Source organism: Sorex araneus, chromosome 4, assembly GCF_027595985.1.
Source record: "Sorex araneus isolate mSorAra2 chromosome 4, mSorAra2.pri, whole genome shotgun sequence".
NCBI classification, from domain to species: Eukaryota; Metazoa; Chordata; class Mammalia; order Eulipotyphla; family Soricidae; genus Sorex; species Sorex araneus.
Genome location: NC_073305.1, coordinates 209,640,236 through 209,657,803, shown reverse-complemented (window position 1 = coordinate 209,657,803; position 17,568 = coordinate 209,640,236). Strand labels below are relative to the sequence as shown.

Here is a 17,568-nt window from a genome sequence, read left to right as displayed (position 1 = left end):
AGGGACAGAGGAATCGAACCCAGTTCGGCCACATGCAAGGCAAACGCCCTACCCACTGTGTTATTGCTCAAAGAGAAAAAAAAATCCAACAAAGAGAAATTATAGAGACCTTAAAGAGAAACTGTCCAGATTATATAGGCAGAGTACCAATAGAGGAAAAAGCTATGTTATAAGGAGGTTTGGGGGGATTTGCATACACGGATGAGGACATAACTTGAAAGCTAGCTCATAAAAATCCTTGTGCTTTTTTTTTTTTTTTTGCTTTTTGGGTCACACCCAGCGATGCTCAGGGGTTACTCCTGGCTTTGCACTCAGGAATTACTCCTGGCGGTGCTTGGGGGACCATATGGGATGCCGGGGATCGAACTCGGGTCGGCCGAGTGCAAGGCAAACGCCCTACCCACTGTGCTATCGCTCCGGCCCCCTTGTGCTTTTTTTAAGTAAATTACTCTCTTCCACTGAAACAGTATTAAAGAGTCACTTTCTACCATGAGATGTTGCAATGAACAAAGAGCTGGTTGTAAGGTAAACTAATAATAGGAGAAGAGGAATTTTCCATTTGGCATAAAAGGAAAACGAAGTTCTCAAGAAACTTTATCTGGGGGCTGGAGTGATAGCGTAGCGGGTAGGGTGTTTGCCTTGCATGCAGCCGACCCAGGTTGGATTCCCAACATCCCATATGGTCCCTCAGCACCACCAGGAGTAATTCCTGAGTGTAGAGCCAGGAGTAACCCCTGTGCATCTCTGGGTGTGACCTGAAAAAGCAAAAAAAAAAAAAGAAACTTTATCTGACACTCACCAACAACATGCAGATGATCAGGATGAAAATGATCGCATCCCACAGAAAAGAAGAAAACCAGTACACAAGGACAGGGACTCCGCTCATAAACTGTATGTGCTTTGCTTTAGAGCTTCTCTCACTCACGGACAGGAGACAAAAACCGCTCATCAAAAGAGCCATACCAAAATGTATATTTATGGCCACATGAAGTCCATCTGCCCTACACAAGAAGGAATAAAAGTATATATATTAGAAAATTCAACTTTCTATTGATAGCCTCCTAAAATCATTTTGATATAATCATATAGGGTGACAGAAATATTTAAATTGTAAACTTTATTCTGACACAAAGAATATCATTACATACGTTGCAATGTCTGCTTTTTCATGAATGTATGGCTGAGGTTTATTGAAAACTCTCAAGGAAGTATAAGAATTTATGTGCAAAATGACGTTTTCTACCAATGCCAGAGACACCGCAGATGAATGGATTGCTTCAGCGTTGAACAGAGAAGTCACTTCTAGTGTTGTACGTGTTGCATTTATGGCAACTGCAGCAACGCAAGCGTGAATGCAATCTATATTCTCTGACAAGTATGATTGTAGGTTACCTAGGATGAGAAATAATAATTAGTTTACCTACAATATAGATCATCCCTTGAGAAGCTGGAAAAAAATTCTGCTTGGTCCTCAGTATGCTTTTATGTGCTAAGAATTGAGTCAGGTTCTATTAAAAACAAATTATGTGTTCACCTCTCTTTAATCTAATTATCTATAGAAGTATATGAAAGAGGTACGATTTTATTGAGACAAAGTCTAAGAATGTGACACTCATATAAATTATGGCTAAGAGAAAGTGATTTTGCCTGGGAAGGCAGGTGGAATTTCACCAGTAATTATTATGGTAGAGCTCCTACATAAAGTTAATAAACCACTTATTTTATGAATGTGCTTTGAAAGTCAATGATTGTTAGGTCATATGGGAGCTCAATTCTTAGTTTTTCTGAGAAGTATTCACGTATTTTTTCTAGAAAGATAGGGTATCATGCCGAGTGAAGTCAATGAGGAGCAGAGACACAGATACTGAATGCTTGCCTATGTGGGATTTAAAAACCCATAATAAGGAGACTCTCCTTCACTGCTGGTGGGAATGCTGAGTGGTTCAGCCCTTTTGGAAAACAGTATGGACGTTTCTCAAAAAATTAGAAATTGAGCTCCCATATGACCCAGCAATACCACTTCTGGGAATATATCCCGGAGGTGCAAAAAAGCGTAGTAGAAATGACATCTGCACTTATATGTTCATTGCAGCACTGTTTACAATAGCCAGAATCTGGAAAAAACCTGAGTGAAAAAACAGACGACTGGTTAAAGAAATTTTGGTATATCTACAAAATGGAATACTGTGCAGCTGTTAGAAAAGATAAAGTCATGAAATTTACATATAGGTGGATCAATATGAAAAGTATCATGTTAAGTGAAATGAGTCAGAAAGGGAGGGACAGACATAGAAAGATTGCACTTATTTGTGGAATATAAAGTAACATAATGGGAGACTAACACCCAAGAATAGTAGAGATAAGTACCAGGAGGAATACTCCACAGCTTAGAAGCTGGCCTCACATGCTGGGGGAAAAGGCAGCTTAGATAGATAAGGGACCACCAAGGAAAGGGTGCTAGGAGGGCCCACTTGGGATGGGAGATGCAGGCTGAAAGTAGACTATAGACTGAACATGATGGCCACTTAATACCTCTATAACAAACCATAATACCGAAAAGAGGAGAGAGAGAGAGAGAGAGAGAGAGAGAGAGAGAGAGAGAGAGAGAGAGAGAGAGAGAGAGAGAGAGAGAGAGAGAGAGAGAGAGCAAAAGGGAATGCCCTGTCACAGATACGGGGTGGGGTGGAGGGGACAGGATGGGGGTGGTGGGAGGGATGCTGGGACCATTGGTGGTGGAAAATGGGCACTGGTGGAGGGATGGGTACTCGACCATTGTACAACTGAAACATAAGCACAAAAGTTTGTAAGTCTGTAACTGCACCTCCCCGTGATTCACTAATAAATTTTTTTTTTAAAAAAAAGATAATAAGGGAACAACAACTGGTCAAAAGAAGTAGAAACTAAGTTCTTAGAGTTCTTAGAGAAGTGGGGAGTGGAGTGGGAATGGTGAGGAAGGTAGGGGAAGAGAAGATAAGAAGGCTGTCTTGAGAACACTAGTGGCTGGTGTGGTGTTAGAATGCGGTATGCACAAAACCCTAACATTGAGAGTAATTAAAAAATTTTGAATCATGGTGACTAAAATAAAATAATAGGCAGAAAAATTCAAAAGAGAAAAAAATCATTTCTCTAGTGCTGACACACATATTATTTGAGAAGATTGTTGGGAGGATTATTAGAATGTATTTCCTCATCAGCTATCATTTTTTGGATAAAATCCCTTTTGGTAAAAGGGATACCAAGTTATAAAGAATTTACTTTAAGTTCTTTATAAAAGGCATCACTGTCACACTGTATCACTGTCATCCCGTTGCTCATCGATTTGCTTGAGCGGGCACCAGTAATGTCTCCATGGTGAGACTTGTTGTTACTGTTTTTGGCGTATTGAATATGCCATGGGTAGCTTGCCAGGCTCTGCTGTGCGGGCGGGATACTCTCGTAGCTTGCCAGGCTCTCTGAGAGGAGCGGAGGAATTGAACCCAGCTTGGCCACATGCAAGGCAGACACCTTACTCGCTATGCTATGGTTCCAGTCCCATAAAAGGCATAGAATTTGGAATAGAGAGACATCATTTAAAATGAGGAAAACTTAGGTGTGGAGGATAGAATTCAGCAATGGAGCCTTTGCCTAGCATGTTTGAGGCTCTGGGTTTAATCCCTGACAGAAAAAAATTAGTATAGCTCAGTCATAAAAGATTCAGCACCTGGGGCTGGAGTGATAGCACAGCAGATAGGGCATTTGCCTTGCATACGGCCGACCCGGGTTCGATTCCCAGCATCCCATATGGTCCCCCAAGCACCGCCAGGAGTAATTCCTGAGTGCAGAGCCAGGAGTAACCCCTGAGCATTGCCGGGTGTGACTCAAAAAGCAAAAAATAAATAAATAAAAAGATTCAGCACCTAAGGTAGAGTATTATTTAATAAAGTGCATGTATGTTTCTAAAACACAGTGGGACTGATAGAATATCTTGGGCATTTTGCTGATAGAGGGGGAGAATAATATTGTACCATCAACATTATAAACATTAATACTATTGTTACATAAGCTATTAAAAATAAAAAGAAAACGGAAATAGCTAAGACTAAATGATAACATGTTAGGCTGGTGGTGCTCGGGTGATAGAAACCCAATTGACAGCAAGCAAGGCAAGTGCCCTACCCACTGTTCTATCACTTTGACCCCCTGGGCATGAAACTAGGAATCTTAATGAGAACATTTCTTGATTCTGCTTAATTGGGCAATGGGGTGGGGGTCGGCAGGAGAAGGCTGTCATATATACTGTTAAGAACTTTGAAAGAGATACACCCAGGTATTCACTTAAGAGAAGTCAGGTGTTCTTGTCTTTTGTTTCCCCTTAATGAGCTTTACTTGCCTTGTACCAATACAAGCTTGTGGTTGTCAGGCTGAAGAATTGTCTCAAGTGCCTCAACAAATAGAGTAAAGTTAAATTTCCCGGTGAGAGACAAAGGCACGATGGTTTTACCATACTGTTTCAGATTCAATTCTCTGATATGTGTATCTACATCCAGCTTTGCAAATTTTTCAGTCTCCAAGAGAAGGAAAGGGGAACCCAGAATTGCCAATATCTGTATCAAAAGCAGTTTCCAGTGGCGCAAATTGAACATCACCTTCTTTAAGAGCATAGCCATAAACTGCTGGCACAAGAGGGAATGCTAGCGGAGAAAAGAACATTGCAACATTCATAAGTCAGAATACATTATTCATTGACTTAAGCTCATTAAGATGAGCTTACATTATACATTAGACATACATTACACTATACATAGTCAGAATACATTATTCATTGACTTAAGCTCATTAAGATGAGTAATTAAGATGAGTAATTTTAATGAGCTTAAGTCAAATTACTTTGTAATATAAAATTTATATAAATACTTGGGACAGAATCTAAGCATAATAACACAATATCATGCACACTGTACTATAAATAGCCTTTCTGTTTGCTTAAAGCAGAAGTCAACAAACTATGATAGGTTTTTATGATTAAAAGTTGTCATTGAACTCTCAGGTGTGTGACCCCCCCTGCCGGCACCCCATTCCTGCACCTGTGCCACAGCCCACCACCCAGACCCGAACGCTCCCAGCATCCTGGGACCTCCATTCCACCGGCCCCCAGTGCTGCCCCGCCAGTGCTGCTGGCTTGCTCTCTCTTCAGCAAGAGCGGAATACTGATAGTGAACTGGAAGATCCTACCTCCATACTACCACCACAACATGAAGAAACAGAGCAAATCCCCAAGCAGAGGATGAAGAAAAGAGTCCAGAAACCTCAACAGGGGTTACCCACAAATACGATCTCTCTGATAAAGAATTCAGAGATAAAATATTGAAAATGTTCAATGAACTCAAAGAAATGGAAGAATAGACATCCAGTAAATTAAAGGAGGACATGAAAGAAACAGTGGAAAGGATAGCCAAGAAAATACAGGAAGAAATGAGAGCAGAAATAAGAAAGCTACAAACAGAAAGTTCACTAATAAAGGATTTGGTAGATGAAATGCAAAAAAAAAAAAAAACCACCTCAGTGGGTGCCCTCAATAGTAGAATGGTTACAACAGAAGACAGAATCAGTGAGCTTGAAGATGAGCTGCAGAACGCTTACAGGCAACAACAAACAATGGGAAAGGACCTCAAAATAGCTCTAGGGCAAATCAGAGACCTAGAAGATGAATCCAAGAGAAACAACATAAGAATCATTGAAGTACCAGAAGGATAGGGAGGCAACCCCAATGAAAAAGCAAGAGTTAAAGATATCATTGCTGAAAAGTTTCCAGAGCTGGAGAATGCAGGCATCTAGATCCAAGGAGTCTGAAGGGTGTCAGCTAAAGAGACCCTAATAAAAAGACTCCAAGACATATCATAATCAGAATGATGGATGCCACGGATAGAGACACAATACTTCAAGCAGCAAGGTTAAAGAAGAAAATCACATACAAAGGAGCACCCCTTAGATTTACAGCAGACTTATCAGAGGAAACCTTCTGAAGAAAGTGGTGGGATATAGTGATTCATCTCGGTGATGCAAGTGTGGTTTAGCATTAGGAAATCAATCAACATTATCCATCATATCAACAAAAGAAAAGACAAAAACCATATAATCATATCAATAGATGCAGAGAAAGCATTTGACAAGATCCAGCAAAGATCTGTTTATGAATGAAAACTCTCACCAAAAATGGGTATTGAAGGAACTTTCCTCAATATAGTCAAAGCCATCTGCCATAAGCTTGTGGCAAGCATTATCCTCAATGGGGAAAAACTAAGAGCCTTCACTCTAAGATCAGAGAGAAGACAAAGATGCCCACTCTCACCAATTCTGTTCAATATAGTACTGGAAGTACTTGCAATAGTGGTTAAGCATGAAAAAGATATTAAGGGCATATTAAGCTTACTAAGGAGGTAAAGGACCTGTACAAAAAGACTACAAAACGCTACTTCACAAAATAAAAGAGGACACGAGGAAATGGAAACATATTCCCTGCTCATGGATTGGGAGAATTAACATTGTCAAAATGGCAACACTCCCCAAAGCATTATACAGATCCAATATGATCCCTATAAGGATACTCATGAAATTCTTCAAAGAAGTTGATCAAATACTCCTGAAACTCAAACCCCCACAAATAGCTAAAGCAATTCTTGGGGAAAAGAAGATGACAGGTGTCACCATTTACCCAACCTCAAATTCTACTGTATCACTGTATCACTATCATCCCGTTATTTATCGGTTTGTTCGAGCGGGCACCAGTAGTGTCTCCATTGTGAGACTTCTTGTTACAGTTTTTGGCATATCGGATATGCCACGGGTAGCTTGCCAGGCTCTGCCGTGCAGGCAGGTGGGATACTCTCGATAGCTTGCCAGGCTCTCAGAGAGGGGCAAAGGAATCGAAACCAGGTTGGCCACATGCAAGGCAAATGCTCTACCCACTGTGCTATCGCTCCAGTCTGATATATAAATATATATTTATGTATATATATAAAAACTAAATGAGACCTTCTAAATTGGATATACTGGATGGGTTTTATTAGTTCTTGAACCTTCACTCTATGTATCCAGGTCTATTTAAAAGCAAAATAAACAAAAAGCCACAACATTATTTGGAGCAATAAAGGCAGGTTAAGGAAGAAAGGCATCTTTGCCATGGCTTCTTATTTATTGCTGAGACGACAAACTCTAGAATTTCAGTGTCAGTACAGACAAAAAAGTTATTCCTCCAACAAATTCTACTACAAAGCGGTAATAATTAAAACAGCATGGTATTGGAACAAAGGCAGAGCCACAGACCAATGGAATAGGGTTGAATATTCTTACACACACCCTCAAATATATGATTATCTAATCTTTGGTAAGGGGCAGGAAATGTGAAGTGGAGTAAGGAAAGTCTCTTTAACAAATGGTGCTGGCAAAACTGGATAGATACATGTAAAAACTGGGCTCATACCTCTACCTAACACCATGCACAAAAGTCAGATCAAAATGGATTAAAGACCTCAACATCAGAACCAGAACCTATCAGGTACACTGAAGAAAAGTTCGGCCAAACCCTCCACGACATTGAAGCTAAAGGTATCTTCAAAGAAGACACGCCACTGACTAAGCAAGTGGAAACAGAGATAAACAAGAGGGACTATCTTAAACTAAGAAGCTTTTGTACCTCAAAAGAAACAGTGACCAGAATACAGAGACAGTCTACAAAATGGGAAAGGATATTCACCCAATACACATCTGATAAGGGGTTGATATCAAGGATATACAAGGCACTGGTTGAACTCTACAAGAAAACATCCAATCCCATCAGAAAATGGGGTGATGAAATGAACAGAAACTTTTTCAAAGAAGAAATCCTAATGGCCAAAAGGCTCATGAAAAAATGCTCTTTGTCACTGGTCATCAGGGAGATGCAGATCAAAACAACAATAAGGTATCATTTCACACCACAGAGACTGGCTCACATCCAAAAGAACAAGAGCAACCAGTGTTGGCATGGATGTGGGGAAAAAGGTATTCTCCTTCACTGCTGCAATTACTGCTTCTGGGAATATATCCTGGAGATGCAAAAAGTATAGTAGAAATGACATCTGCACTTGTATGTTCATTGAAGTACTGTTTACAATAGCTAGAATCTGGAAAACACCTGAGTGCCCAAGAACAGATGACTGGTTAAAGAAACTTTGGTACATCTACACAATGGAATACTATGCAGATGTTAGAAAAGATGAAGTCATGAAATCTGCATATAAGTGGATCAACATCAAGAGTATCATGTTAAGTGGAGTGAGTCAGAAAGAGAGGGATAGACATAGAAGGACTGCATTCATTTGTGGAAGATAAAGTATCAGAATGGGAGACTAACACCCAAGGATAGTAGAGATAAGGACCAGGAGGATGGTCCATACACTAGGTGTCATGCAGTTCCCTTAAATGTTAAACGCTGCAGGCTGGAGCGATAGCACAGTGGGTAGGGCGTTTGCCTTGCACGCAGCCGATCCAGGTTCTATTCCCAGCATCCCATATGGTCCCCCTGAGCACTGCCAGGGGCAATTCCTGAGTGCAGAGCCAGGAGTAACCCCTGTGAATCACCCAAAAAGAAAAAAAAAAACTCCATACTCCTTTTGTTCAAGTATCTTTTCAAATCTACCTCTTGCACCCCAAGCCAATAAAACTAAATTTCTTTATGAGGCACTTACGCCAGTGTTAAAGCTAGTATCAGAACTTTCATTTGTGGTGGGAGTATCTGCAATCTCACTTCCGGATGCATTCATATTTTCATTACTGATTACGGCTTTGCTCGAGGCTTTGCTTATTACAGAAGAAGCTTGAGACCGAGAAACTTTGAGAAAAGATTTAAAATCTTCTGAGTTATTGACCCTACATAAAAAAAAGAAAATCATTTCATTTCAGTTCTATCCACAAATCTCTCCTTTTGATCGTCTAATTTACAACAACCAGCTGCAAAGTTTCCTTGATTTTCTTACTGATTGGCAGATGATTCTACATGGTAACTGGCAGAACAATAGTTTTCTCAAACTTAAAGGATTGTTTCCATACTCTAGTAAAGCACTATAAACAGGGGCATCATAATGAGTGTCTCATTAAGTTGTAGTCATCCACATTCAAGTTACGTTAATTCACATTTCAGAATAAGTTAAAATGTCTATTCTTTTACAAAATGATGGTTATGCTATTTTACACCTTACAATATAAAAGTATTATTTTATAATTTAACTGGCAGAGCCTGACAAGCTACCCGTGGTGTATCTGACATGCCAAAAACAGTAACAAGCCGCACAATGGAGACATTACTGGTGCCCGCTCAAGCAAATCGATGAACAATGGGATGACAGTGCTACAGTGCAGTGCAATGTCCAGTGAACACCTGACTCCACACTTCTTAAGTCTCTAATGTGTGAATCTGAAAGTTTGGTTGGTTTACAAAGAAGACCAAGTTCGTGCGCCAGACTGGGAACACAGCAGGTAGGGCACTGACTTGCCTTGCGGACCCTAGCACCTTATATGGTCCTCTGAGCCTGCCAGGAGTGATCTCTCAGTGCAAACCCAGGAGTAAACCCTGAGAACCTCCAAGTGTGTCCCCCTCCCCACAAAAAAGAAGAGTGATTTGTGTGTTTTTCTTCCAAGTTAATGTCTACTACTATGTCTGTTGTTCACCTTAAGAAGACTTCTTCCATGGTAGTGATGTAGGCACCAAAGCCAGTTATGCCGAGTTCGTCCCCTCTACTTTCCAGATTAGTAAAAAGCTCTTTAAAACTAGAAAAGAAAGTAAATATATGTATACATATATTTATATTTATAGAAAGTATATATATATATATATATATACCTGAGTAAATATATTTAGAAAAGAAAGAACCAGAAGGAAAGAAACTAGCAAGGAGGAAATTAGCAAGGAGGAGATAACGCAAGCCCCAGATCTGATTTTTATATTTTTAGTCCAAACTGATTAAATCACCAATAGCAAGAAAAATATAGAACCAGAAGTAAGCCCTGAGAATTGCTGGGTATGGCAGCCAAACCAAAGAAATAAGAAAAAAAAAGTCTTATCTCAATATTTCTTTTGCAGATAATTTTAAATTACAAAAAAATATAGGACTATAAATTAGAACCATAATGCTATATGGGCAGTCTAGTATCCTTATGTCCAGCGCAAGGTTAAACTCTGGAGTTCTGACTTTTGAAATAAAGTCTACTTGCAAAACTGAATAGAACAGGAAAATAACAATGACTTTTGGTCATCTAAAAATCAGCTCTTTAGCATTCCCCAGATCCATACCTGTGGCTCTGTTGTTTGGGTAGAATAAAAGACAACTCATTTTTTGCATTACTCTCCAAGGTGGCTGCTGGTATACGGTCATGAATCAAATCGGAAACTTTTTCAACATTACAGTGTGGTTCCTTCTCCATGACAAGGTGGTACCCCACACCTAAGTATATATATTTAAAAGAAAAATCGAATTTGCATTCTCCATTCTCTTAGAATGCCAGCTTTTCATGCTTTCAGCAAATTAAAGTGAGATTTCACAAGTTATTTCATGACAAGACTAAAAAGTATACTACATATTTTTGTGTAGTCATTTTGTCTAGTCATTTTCTGATAATTAATAATCTGCACTAAAGAATAGTGATAGAATGAAAAGCCACTAACTGACATTTTATAGTGACACTGAAATAGGAGAGGTCAAATGTGTTAACCAGATATATAAAAATGCCTTTTATAAGTGAGGCAGTAAATAAATTAAATGAAATACTTTACTTCAAGGACTGGAGTGGTAGCACAGTGGGTAGGGCCTTTGCCTTGACGTGGTCAACCCAGGTTCAATCCCTGGCATCCCATATGGTCCCCCAAGTACCACCAGGAGTAATTCCTGAGTGCAGAGGCAGGAGTAACCCTGAGCATCACTGGGTGTGACCCAAAAAGCAAAAAAAAAAAGGTCAAATAATGGGGTGAGAGCGATGGAATATTGGACTGGAGTAGCAATGGGGAAAGGTTATAGGATGGGCAGTATCTTTGTTCATCAATACTAGGAACTTGAACTAATACTATTGTAACCCTGTCATCTAAGCAATAATACATATACATTTTTTAAGAATTCAAATGTAAATATGAAATCTCAAAACAAAAAGAAAACCAATTGAACAAAATATCCTGAGAAAAACACAAAATATCTGAAAAGCATCAGGTATCTTGATTTAAACTATATTATGCATCAGTGTATCACTGTATCACTGTCATCCTGTTGATCATCGATTTGCTTCAGTGGGTGCCAGTAATGTCTCCATTCATCCCAGTCCTGAGATTTTAGCAATCTCTCCTTACTTGTCCTTCCCAATGGTGCTGTATTGGAGGCTCTTTCAGGGTCAGGGGAATGGGACCCGTTATTGTTACTGTTTTTGGCATATCAAATATGCCACGGGGATCTTGCCAGGCTCTGCTGCGAAGCTATATTATGTAAGCTATATTATGTAAGTATAGTAATAAAAAGTATGATCTTGGCATTAAAAAGTACATAGAGCAACGACACAGAAAAAGGTTAAAACTATATGAGATAATACTATGTAGAGAAAATTGTTAGAAGGCTATTAAAACATCAATCTTCATGAAAATTATGTAAAAGCATGAGACAACAATGTTTAAAGAATAAACCAAAGAAGAGAGACCAAATAAATTTTTCAGGAACATAGGAGATCCACAGCACCGCAAGGACCCATTGACCATGATGGCAATGCGGTCACCCAGGGCATCAGCTTCATCCATGTAGTGAGTGGTCAATAACATGGTCCTATCCTTTTTATGATGCTGAAGGAGATCCCAGGTGGACCTCCTTGAGGCTGGGTCCATACCAGATGTTGGTTCATCAAGTATCACCACCTAAGGATCAGAAGAAACAGTAGCTGATCATTGCTAAACATTAACTAGTGCCACGAACAGGCTTGGTCTGGTTTTGCTTTCTTAGTCATTTGCATAAATTAGCATGTTTAGAATCAGTAAGGATGAAGTAATGCCATACACAGGATTGTTATATAACAACTAGTTTGGTAATATGAATTTTGCCTGGGAATTCATTTCTTGCGGGTAGGGTTCCTTTGATTGATTAGTAATTTATTAGATCTTGAGAGTAGTAGTAGTAGTAGTAGTAGTAGTAGTAGTGGTAGTAGTAGTAGTAGTAGTAGTAGTAGTAGTAGTAGTAGTAGTAGTAGTAGTAATATTTTTCAGTTTGGGGGCCACACAAGGTGGTGCTTAGTGCTTAGTCCTGGCTCTGTGCTCAAGGGACAATAAAGAACCCAGGCTGGCTGTTAAGATCTATTTTTTGTGTGTGTTCTCTCTTTCTCTTTCCCTCTCCTCCCCTTCTCTCCCTCTCTCTCATAAATATCTCTTTTTATTTTCTCTTACCTTCGAACCACCTATAAGTGCTATAATGATAGAGACCTTGCGTTTCATTCCACCACTCAGCAATTCTGCACACTCATCACTCTTTTCTAGGAGGTGGAAGGTAGTAAGCATTTGGTCAATTTCCACATATCTTATACTTTTAGGTACTCCTTTTAACTGAAAAGAGGAGACCGAGTTTAATGTGATGCTTCTAATTTTTCCCGTAGCAACATATTATGTCAGTGCTTTTCCTACATGCTCTATATAGTGTCAGCTTCCCTTTGCCCTTCTCTGTTTAAAGTACAATTCACCAAAAACTTACTTTGAACTTTCTAAAAATAAGAATGGAGAGTGGTAACTGACTCAAAGCCATCAATATACTGACCGGAAAGGACATGTTGACTCACCACACAATAGAAATAAAGTTGTTCTGATACTGTCATATGATTAAATAATAAGTTCTGCTGGGGACATAAGCCCAAGCTTTTTCGGATTTCAACTATCTGTTCTGAGACATTATACCCATTAACATAGGCCTCTCCACTGGTAGCAGGATAGAAACCTAAAAATAAAAACAGAAGTTATAATCACAGAATTGCTTTGGGCATTTGAGGTCTTCTGTGGTTCTCTATAAATTACAATGATGCTTATTCTGTTTCCCTAAAGATGGCCCAGGGGTTCTGACAATTATATCTAATGCTTTGGGCATTTTAACTGTGAGTTGTTCTAAACAAATTTCCAACTCGTTGTACTCTTCTATTTCCTTTACCAATGACCTATAGACTTAAATATACAAGCGTTTAACCTCTTTTGTTACATTATTCCCAGGTACTTAATTCATTTGGTGGAGGGTTTCCAAAAATGGTACTCAGGAGGCCGGAGGCCCCATCCTCATGAATCCCCCCAGCTGGGCTGGTTCTGAATTCTAGGGCCAAAAGGACATGATGATGCTTGGGCTCTGTGGTACTGGGGATTACCTGGCCACCTCCACAACCAGAAACACACAGAGTTGAGCGGCACAATGTGTGGGAAACGTCTTGACAGCGATTGAACCAGACTACAGGCAAGTGTGTGTATTAAACTCTGTTCTATTTCTCCAAACCCCTTATTCATTATTCATTTTAATGTGATTATAACTGCTATTATCTTATAGCTGATATCTTATAGCCTGCTTCTCCCTCTGGGAGAACCTAGCAAGCTACCAGAGTTTCCTGCCCACATGGGAGAGCCTCGAAAACTCCCCATGGTGTATTCATATGCCAAAACCAGTAACAATGCTGGGACTCATTCCCCTGACCCTGAAAGAGCCTCCAATGTGGCATTCGTTGGGAAGGATGAGTAGTGAGAGGCTTCTAAAATCTCAGGGCTAGGATGAATGGAGACGTTACTGAGACTGCTCGAGACATTCGACAATCAACGGGATGATGATGATGATCATTGCTATTATTTTATCAATTTTTCTAATCTATTGTTTACAAATGCAAGAAAATTTTGTATACTGATTTTCTGACCTGTCATTTTACTGTATTAATAGTCTACTAGGTTTTTAGTTAAGTTTTCAGAATTTTCTATTAAATTGTTTTCTCACTTGGAGTTATAGTTTTACTTCTTTTCCTATTTAAATCCATTTATTTCCTAGTTGCTCTGGCTAGAATCTTCAATACAATGATGAAGAGTAGTGTTAAAAGTCCACAGATTACACCTTACAGTAGAGGAACAGAGGTGGTGGAGAATGGGCACTTGTGGAGGAATGTGTACTCGATCATTGTATGACTGAAACATAAGCATGAAAGTTTGTAAGTCTGTAACTGTACCTCACGGTGATTCATTAAAAATATTTGAAAAATAAAAAATAAACTTAAAAAATACCTAAAAATATTAACTCAGCCTTTAAGCCTTATGATAATAACTTACAACTTAAAAACAAAATAGATTATGGAAGGTATTTATAGATATTTCAAAGAGATTAAGCTGTTTAAATCAAAAGGATATATAGATATTTTATAAACTTCTTCTACAGTGTCTGAAAAGGAAAACTTCTGTGCAAAGGTAAGCGTTTACACACCTGTGAGAATGGAGAGAGTAGTGGATTTTCCTGCCCCATTGTTTCCTAGGAGAACAGTAATCTGCCCCTCATATAAATTCAAATTTAAGTTTTGTACAGCTACTTTGACTGTATTACGTGAAGTAAATTCCTGTGGGGGAAGCCACAAATATTAACTTTATATGTTGTCATCACTTTTTCATTTCTCAATTGACTTTTATTCACATTAAAACGTAATTCCATCAGACCTATCTAGCTCCTTCACTGTTCCATGCCCAGAATCAAGAATGAATGACTAAATAAACCAGCAAATGTTAAACAGAGGGTTTCTGACTCTTCTAAGAATACTTATGAACTATGACACGAAAGTCTAGGAGCAGTACAAGGAGTGTGCACTTCTCAGAGGAAAATCTTACGGGAAAGTTACACCTAAATGGAAAATTATCATTCCCATTTAGGGATAAAACTTTCATTCTTGGTACCAAACCCATCTATCTCCAATATTTACTGTGTATTATTAACACCTTAAAAACTGTTTGAGGGGCTGGAGCGATAGCACAGCAAGTAGGGTATTTGCCTTGCACACGGCCGACCCAGGTTCGATTCCCTGCATCCCATATGGTACCCTGTGCACTGCCAGTAGTAATTCCTGAGTGCAGAGCCAGGAGGAACCCCTGTGCATCCCTGAGTGTGACTCAAAAATCAATCAATCAAACAAACAAACAAACAAACAAAAAGCTGCTTGAGGTACATGGGTTCATACAGAAACCAGAGACAAGACTTGGATACAATTGGTTTGCTTTCACAAAACTGGAAGAGCATATAACAGAAGCAGAAGGGAGTCAAGGAACATAAAAACATCTAAAATTAGTGGAACTTGCATGAAAAATATTCTTATTTTTTTTGAAGCTTACAAGATAAACTAAACCTGGAAATTTGAAATCAAGTCAAGTCAGAAAACATACAGGTTACCTTGTTACTACATGCCTGCTGTTGATCAAGTTAAACAGAGATTAGGTTCCTTTCCACCCTTTCACATTTTGAAAGCCGGTAGCACTGTAGCACCGTCATCCCAATGTTCATCGATTTGCTTGAGCAGACACCAGTAACATCTCCATTGTGAGACTTGTTGTTACTATTTTTGGGCATATCGAATACGCCACTGGTAGCTTGCCAGACTCTGCTGTGCGAGCGGGATACTCTCGGTAGCTTGCCGGGCTCTCCGAGAGGGACAGAGGAATCAAACCCAGGTCAGCCGCGTGCAAGGCAAACGCCCTACCCGCTGTGCTATCGCTCCAGCCCTTTGAAAGCCTAGACATTAATAAAGAAATAAATGCAAAACATTTCTAAACATAAATCAGGGTTCCCACACTCAAGCAGTAATATACTTCTTGTCTTTACTTTTCAAAATCAGAACAGGTATAGAAGACATGCTCAAGGCCCTTTGGACAAGCCTCATGTATGAAGGAACCGGCAGAGGAACCCAGGTGTGTGGGACCTGGGACTGAGATCTCCAAGCCTGCTCGGATCGGGACTGGGCTTCTTCCACCCAGATCCTCCATTTTCTAGTAGCTAGGCAGTCACACCCAGAAACTGCCCCCGGCACTGTGTAATCCCACCAATGGCCAACATCCAGAGACTATAAAACCAAGCTCCCAGAAGCGACATCTGATAGCCTAGTTCTCCATCTCGGATAACCTGGCAAGCTGCCGACAGTTTCCTCCCGACACGGGAGAACCTGGCAAACTCCCCGTGGCATATTCATATGCCAAAACCAGTAACAATGATGGGTCCCATTCCCCTGACCCTGAAAGAGCCTCCAATGTGGCACCATTGGGAAGGATGAGTAAAGGGAGGCTTCTAAAATCTCAGGGCTAGAATGATTGGAGACGCTACTGAGATCACTCGAAAAAAATCAATGATCAACGGGATGATTATCATCATCATCATTATAGATGATAGAAAACCTAAATGTTTCTTAAGAAAAACTGATGTGACTTTTCTTACATTTACGGAAATATTTTATTTGAATCTTTCTCCAGGATAACTATGATGCTTTTACTATCATGGGATCTTTCCATTGACATTTTCAGTAACAAACATATGTGATTAACTGTGACTTATTTTTAGAAAAAAATGATTTGAAACAATACCTTCCACAAATTTTTTATTTGTATTCCTGCTGTCAAATCAGTAGGCTCGTTTTCAAAACACTGATTTGGGGTTGTATCTTCATGTTGGCTTCTCTCCGTGCTCGCCTTTGAATATTCTCCGCACCAGTAAGAGTACTAAGAAGGATTTTAGAAATGATTCATTGTAATACTGAGAAGTGAAATATTAGAAACTGCTTTAGCCTAGGATCATTGTATTAAAACTGCTTTAAAATGTTATGGGATTGAATTTTGGAACTAATTTATCTGCATTTTATAAGTATAAAATCAGAGTATACTATATAAGTCATTAATTGCCCAAGAAAGACAAAGTAACTTCAAAACTATGGCATAGTAGTAGTAAAATTATTTTATTACTTTCTAAGAAATATTCTAGCAATATGTAAATCAATGTAAGTAGCACTGTAGTACTGTCGTCCCATTGTTCATCGATTTGCTCGAGCGGGCACCAGTAATGTCTCCATCGTGAGACTTGTTGTTACTGTTTTTGGCATATCTAATACGACACAGTAGCTTGCCAGGCTCTGCCATGTGGGTGGGATACTCTCGGTAGCTTGCTGGGCTTTCCAAGAGGGACAGAGGAATTGAACTTTCGGCCACGTGCAAGGCAAACGTCCTACCCACTGTGCTATTGCTCCAGCCCAAGTCAATGTAAGTAATGAAAAATATTGATAAGTGAGGACAAGATGTTCATGCTCCCAACTTTGCAATGGATCTGACTAAGGAATTTGGGAAAAAATAAGGAAATAAAGTAGTGATTAGTACCCAGATATGGTACATAATTAATCTCCTCTAGTTAGCATCTATAACTCACTTTATATCATTATTATGCCAAATTTCAATCCTTTATGAGGTTCTCAATTGAAAATATATGAAATTCAAAATTTGAAGAGCCTGGGTTTGAAGACCATGACACACATAATATATGTTTATATAAACTCTTTTAATTG

The 17,568-nt window shown here is 39.3% G+C and overlaps 1 protein-coding gene across 1 annotated transcript in view; it reads right to left on the bottom strand.

The window, feature by feature from the left end:
* The window catches only part of LOC101548908 (phospholipid-transporting ATPase ABCA3-like), a 70,617-nt gene that overhangs the window by 29,903 nt on the left and 23,146 nt on the right, over nt 1-17,568 (bottom strand). Inside the window, exons 10-20 of the mRNA XM_055136795.1 lie at nt 16,601-16,735; nt 14,469-14,598; nt 12,811-12,965; nt 12,425-12,580; nt 11,692-11,902; nt 10,307-10,457; nt 9,685-9,783; nt 8,706-8,886; nt 4,370-4,670; nt 1,149-1,392; nt 800-1,001 (exon numbers count right to left, since the gene is read on the bottom strand). Coding sequence (XP_054992770.1) covers nt 800-1,001; nt 1,149-1,392; nt 4,370-4,670; nt 8,706-8,886; nt 9,685-9,783; nt 10,307-10,457; nt 11,692-11,902; nt 12,425-12,580; nt 12,811-12,965; nt 14,469-14,598; nt 16,601-16,735 — 1,965 coding nt within the window. The remainder of the gene's footprint in view (nt 1-799; nt 1,002-1,148; nt 1,393-4,369; nt 4,671-8,705; nt 8,887-9,684; nt 9,784-10,306; nt 10,458-11,691; nt 11,903-12,424; nt 12,581-12,810; nt 12,966-14,468; nt 14,599-16,600; nt 16,736-17,568) is intronic.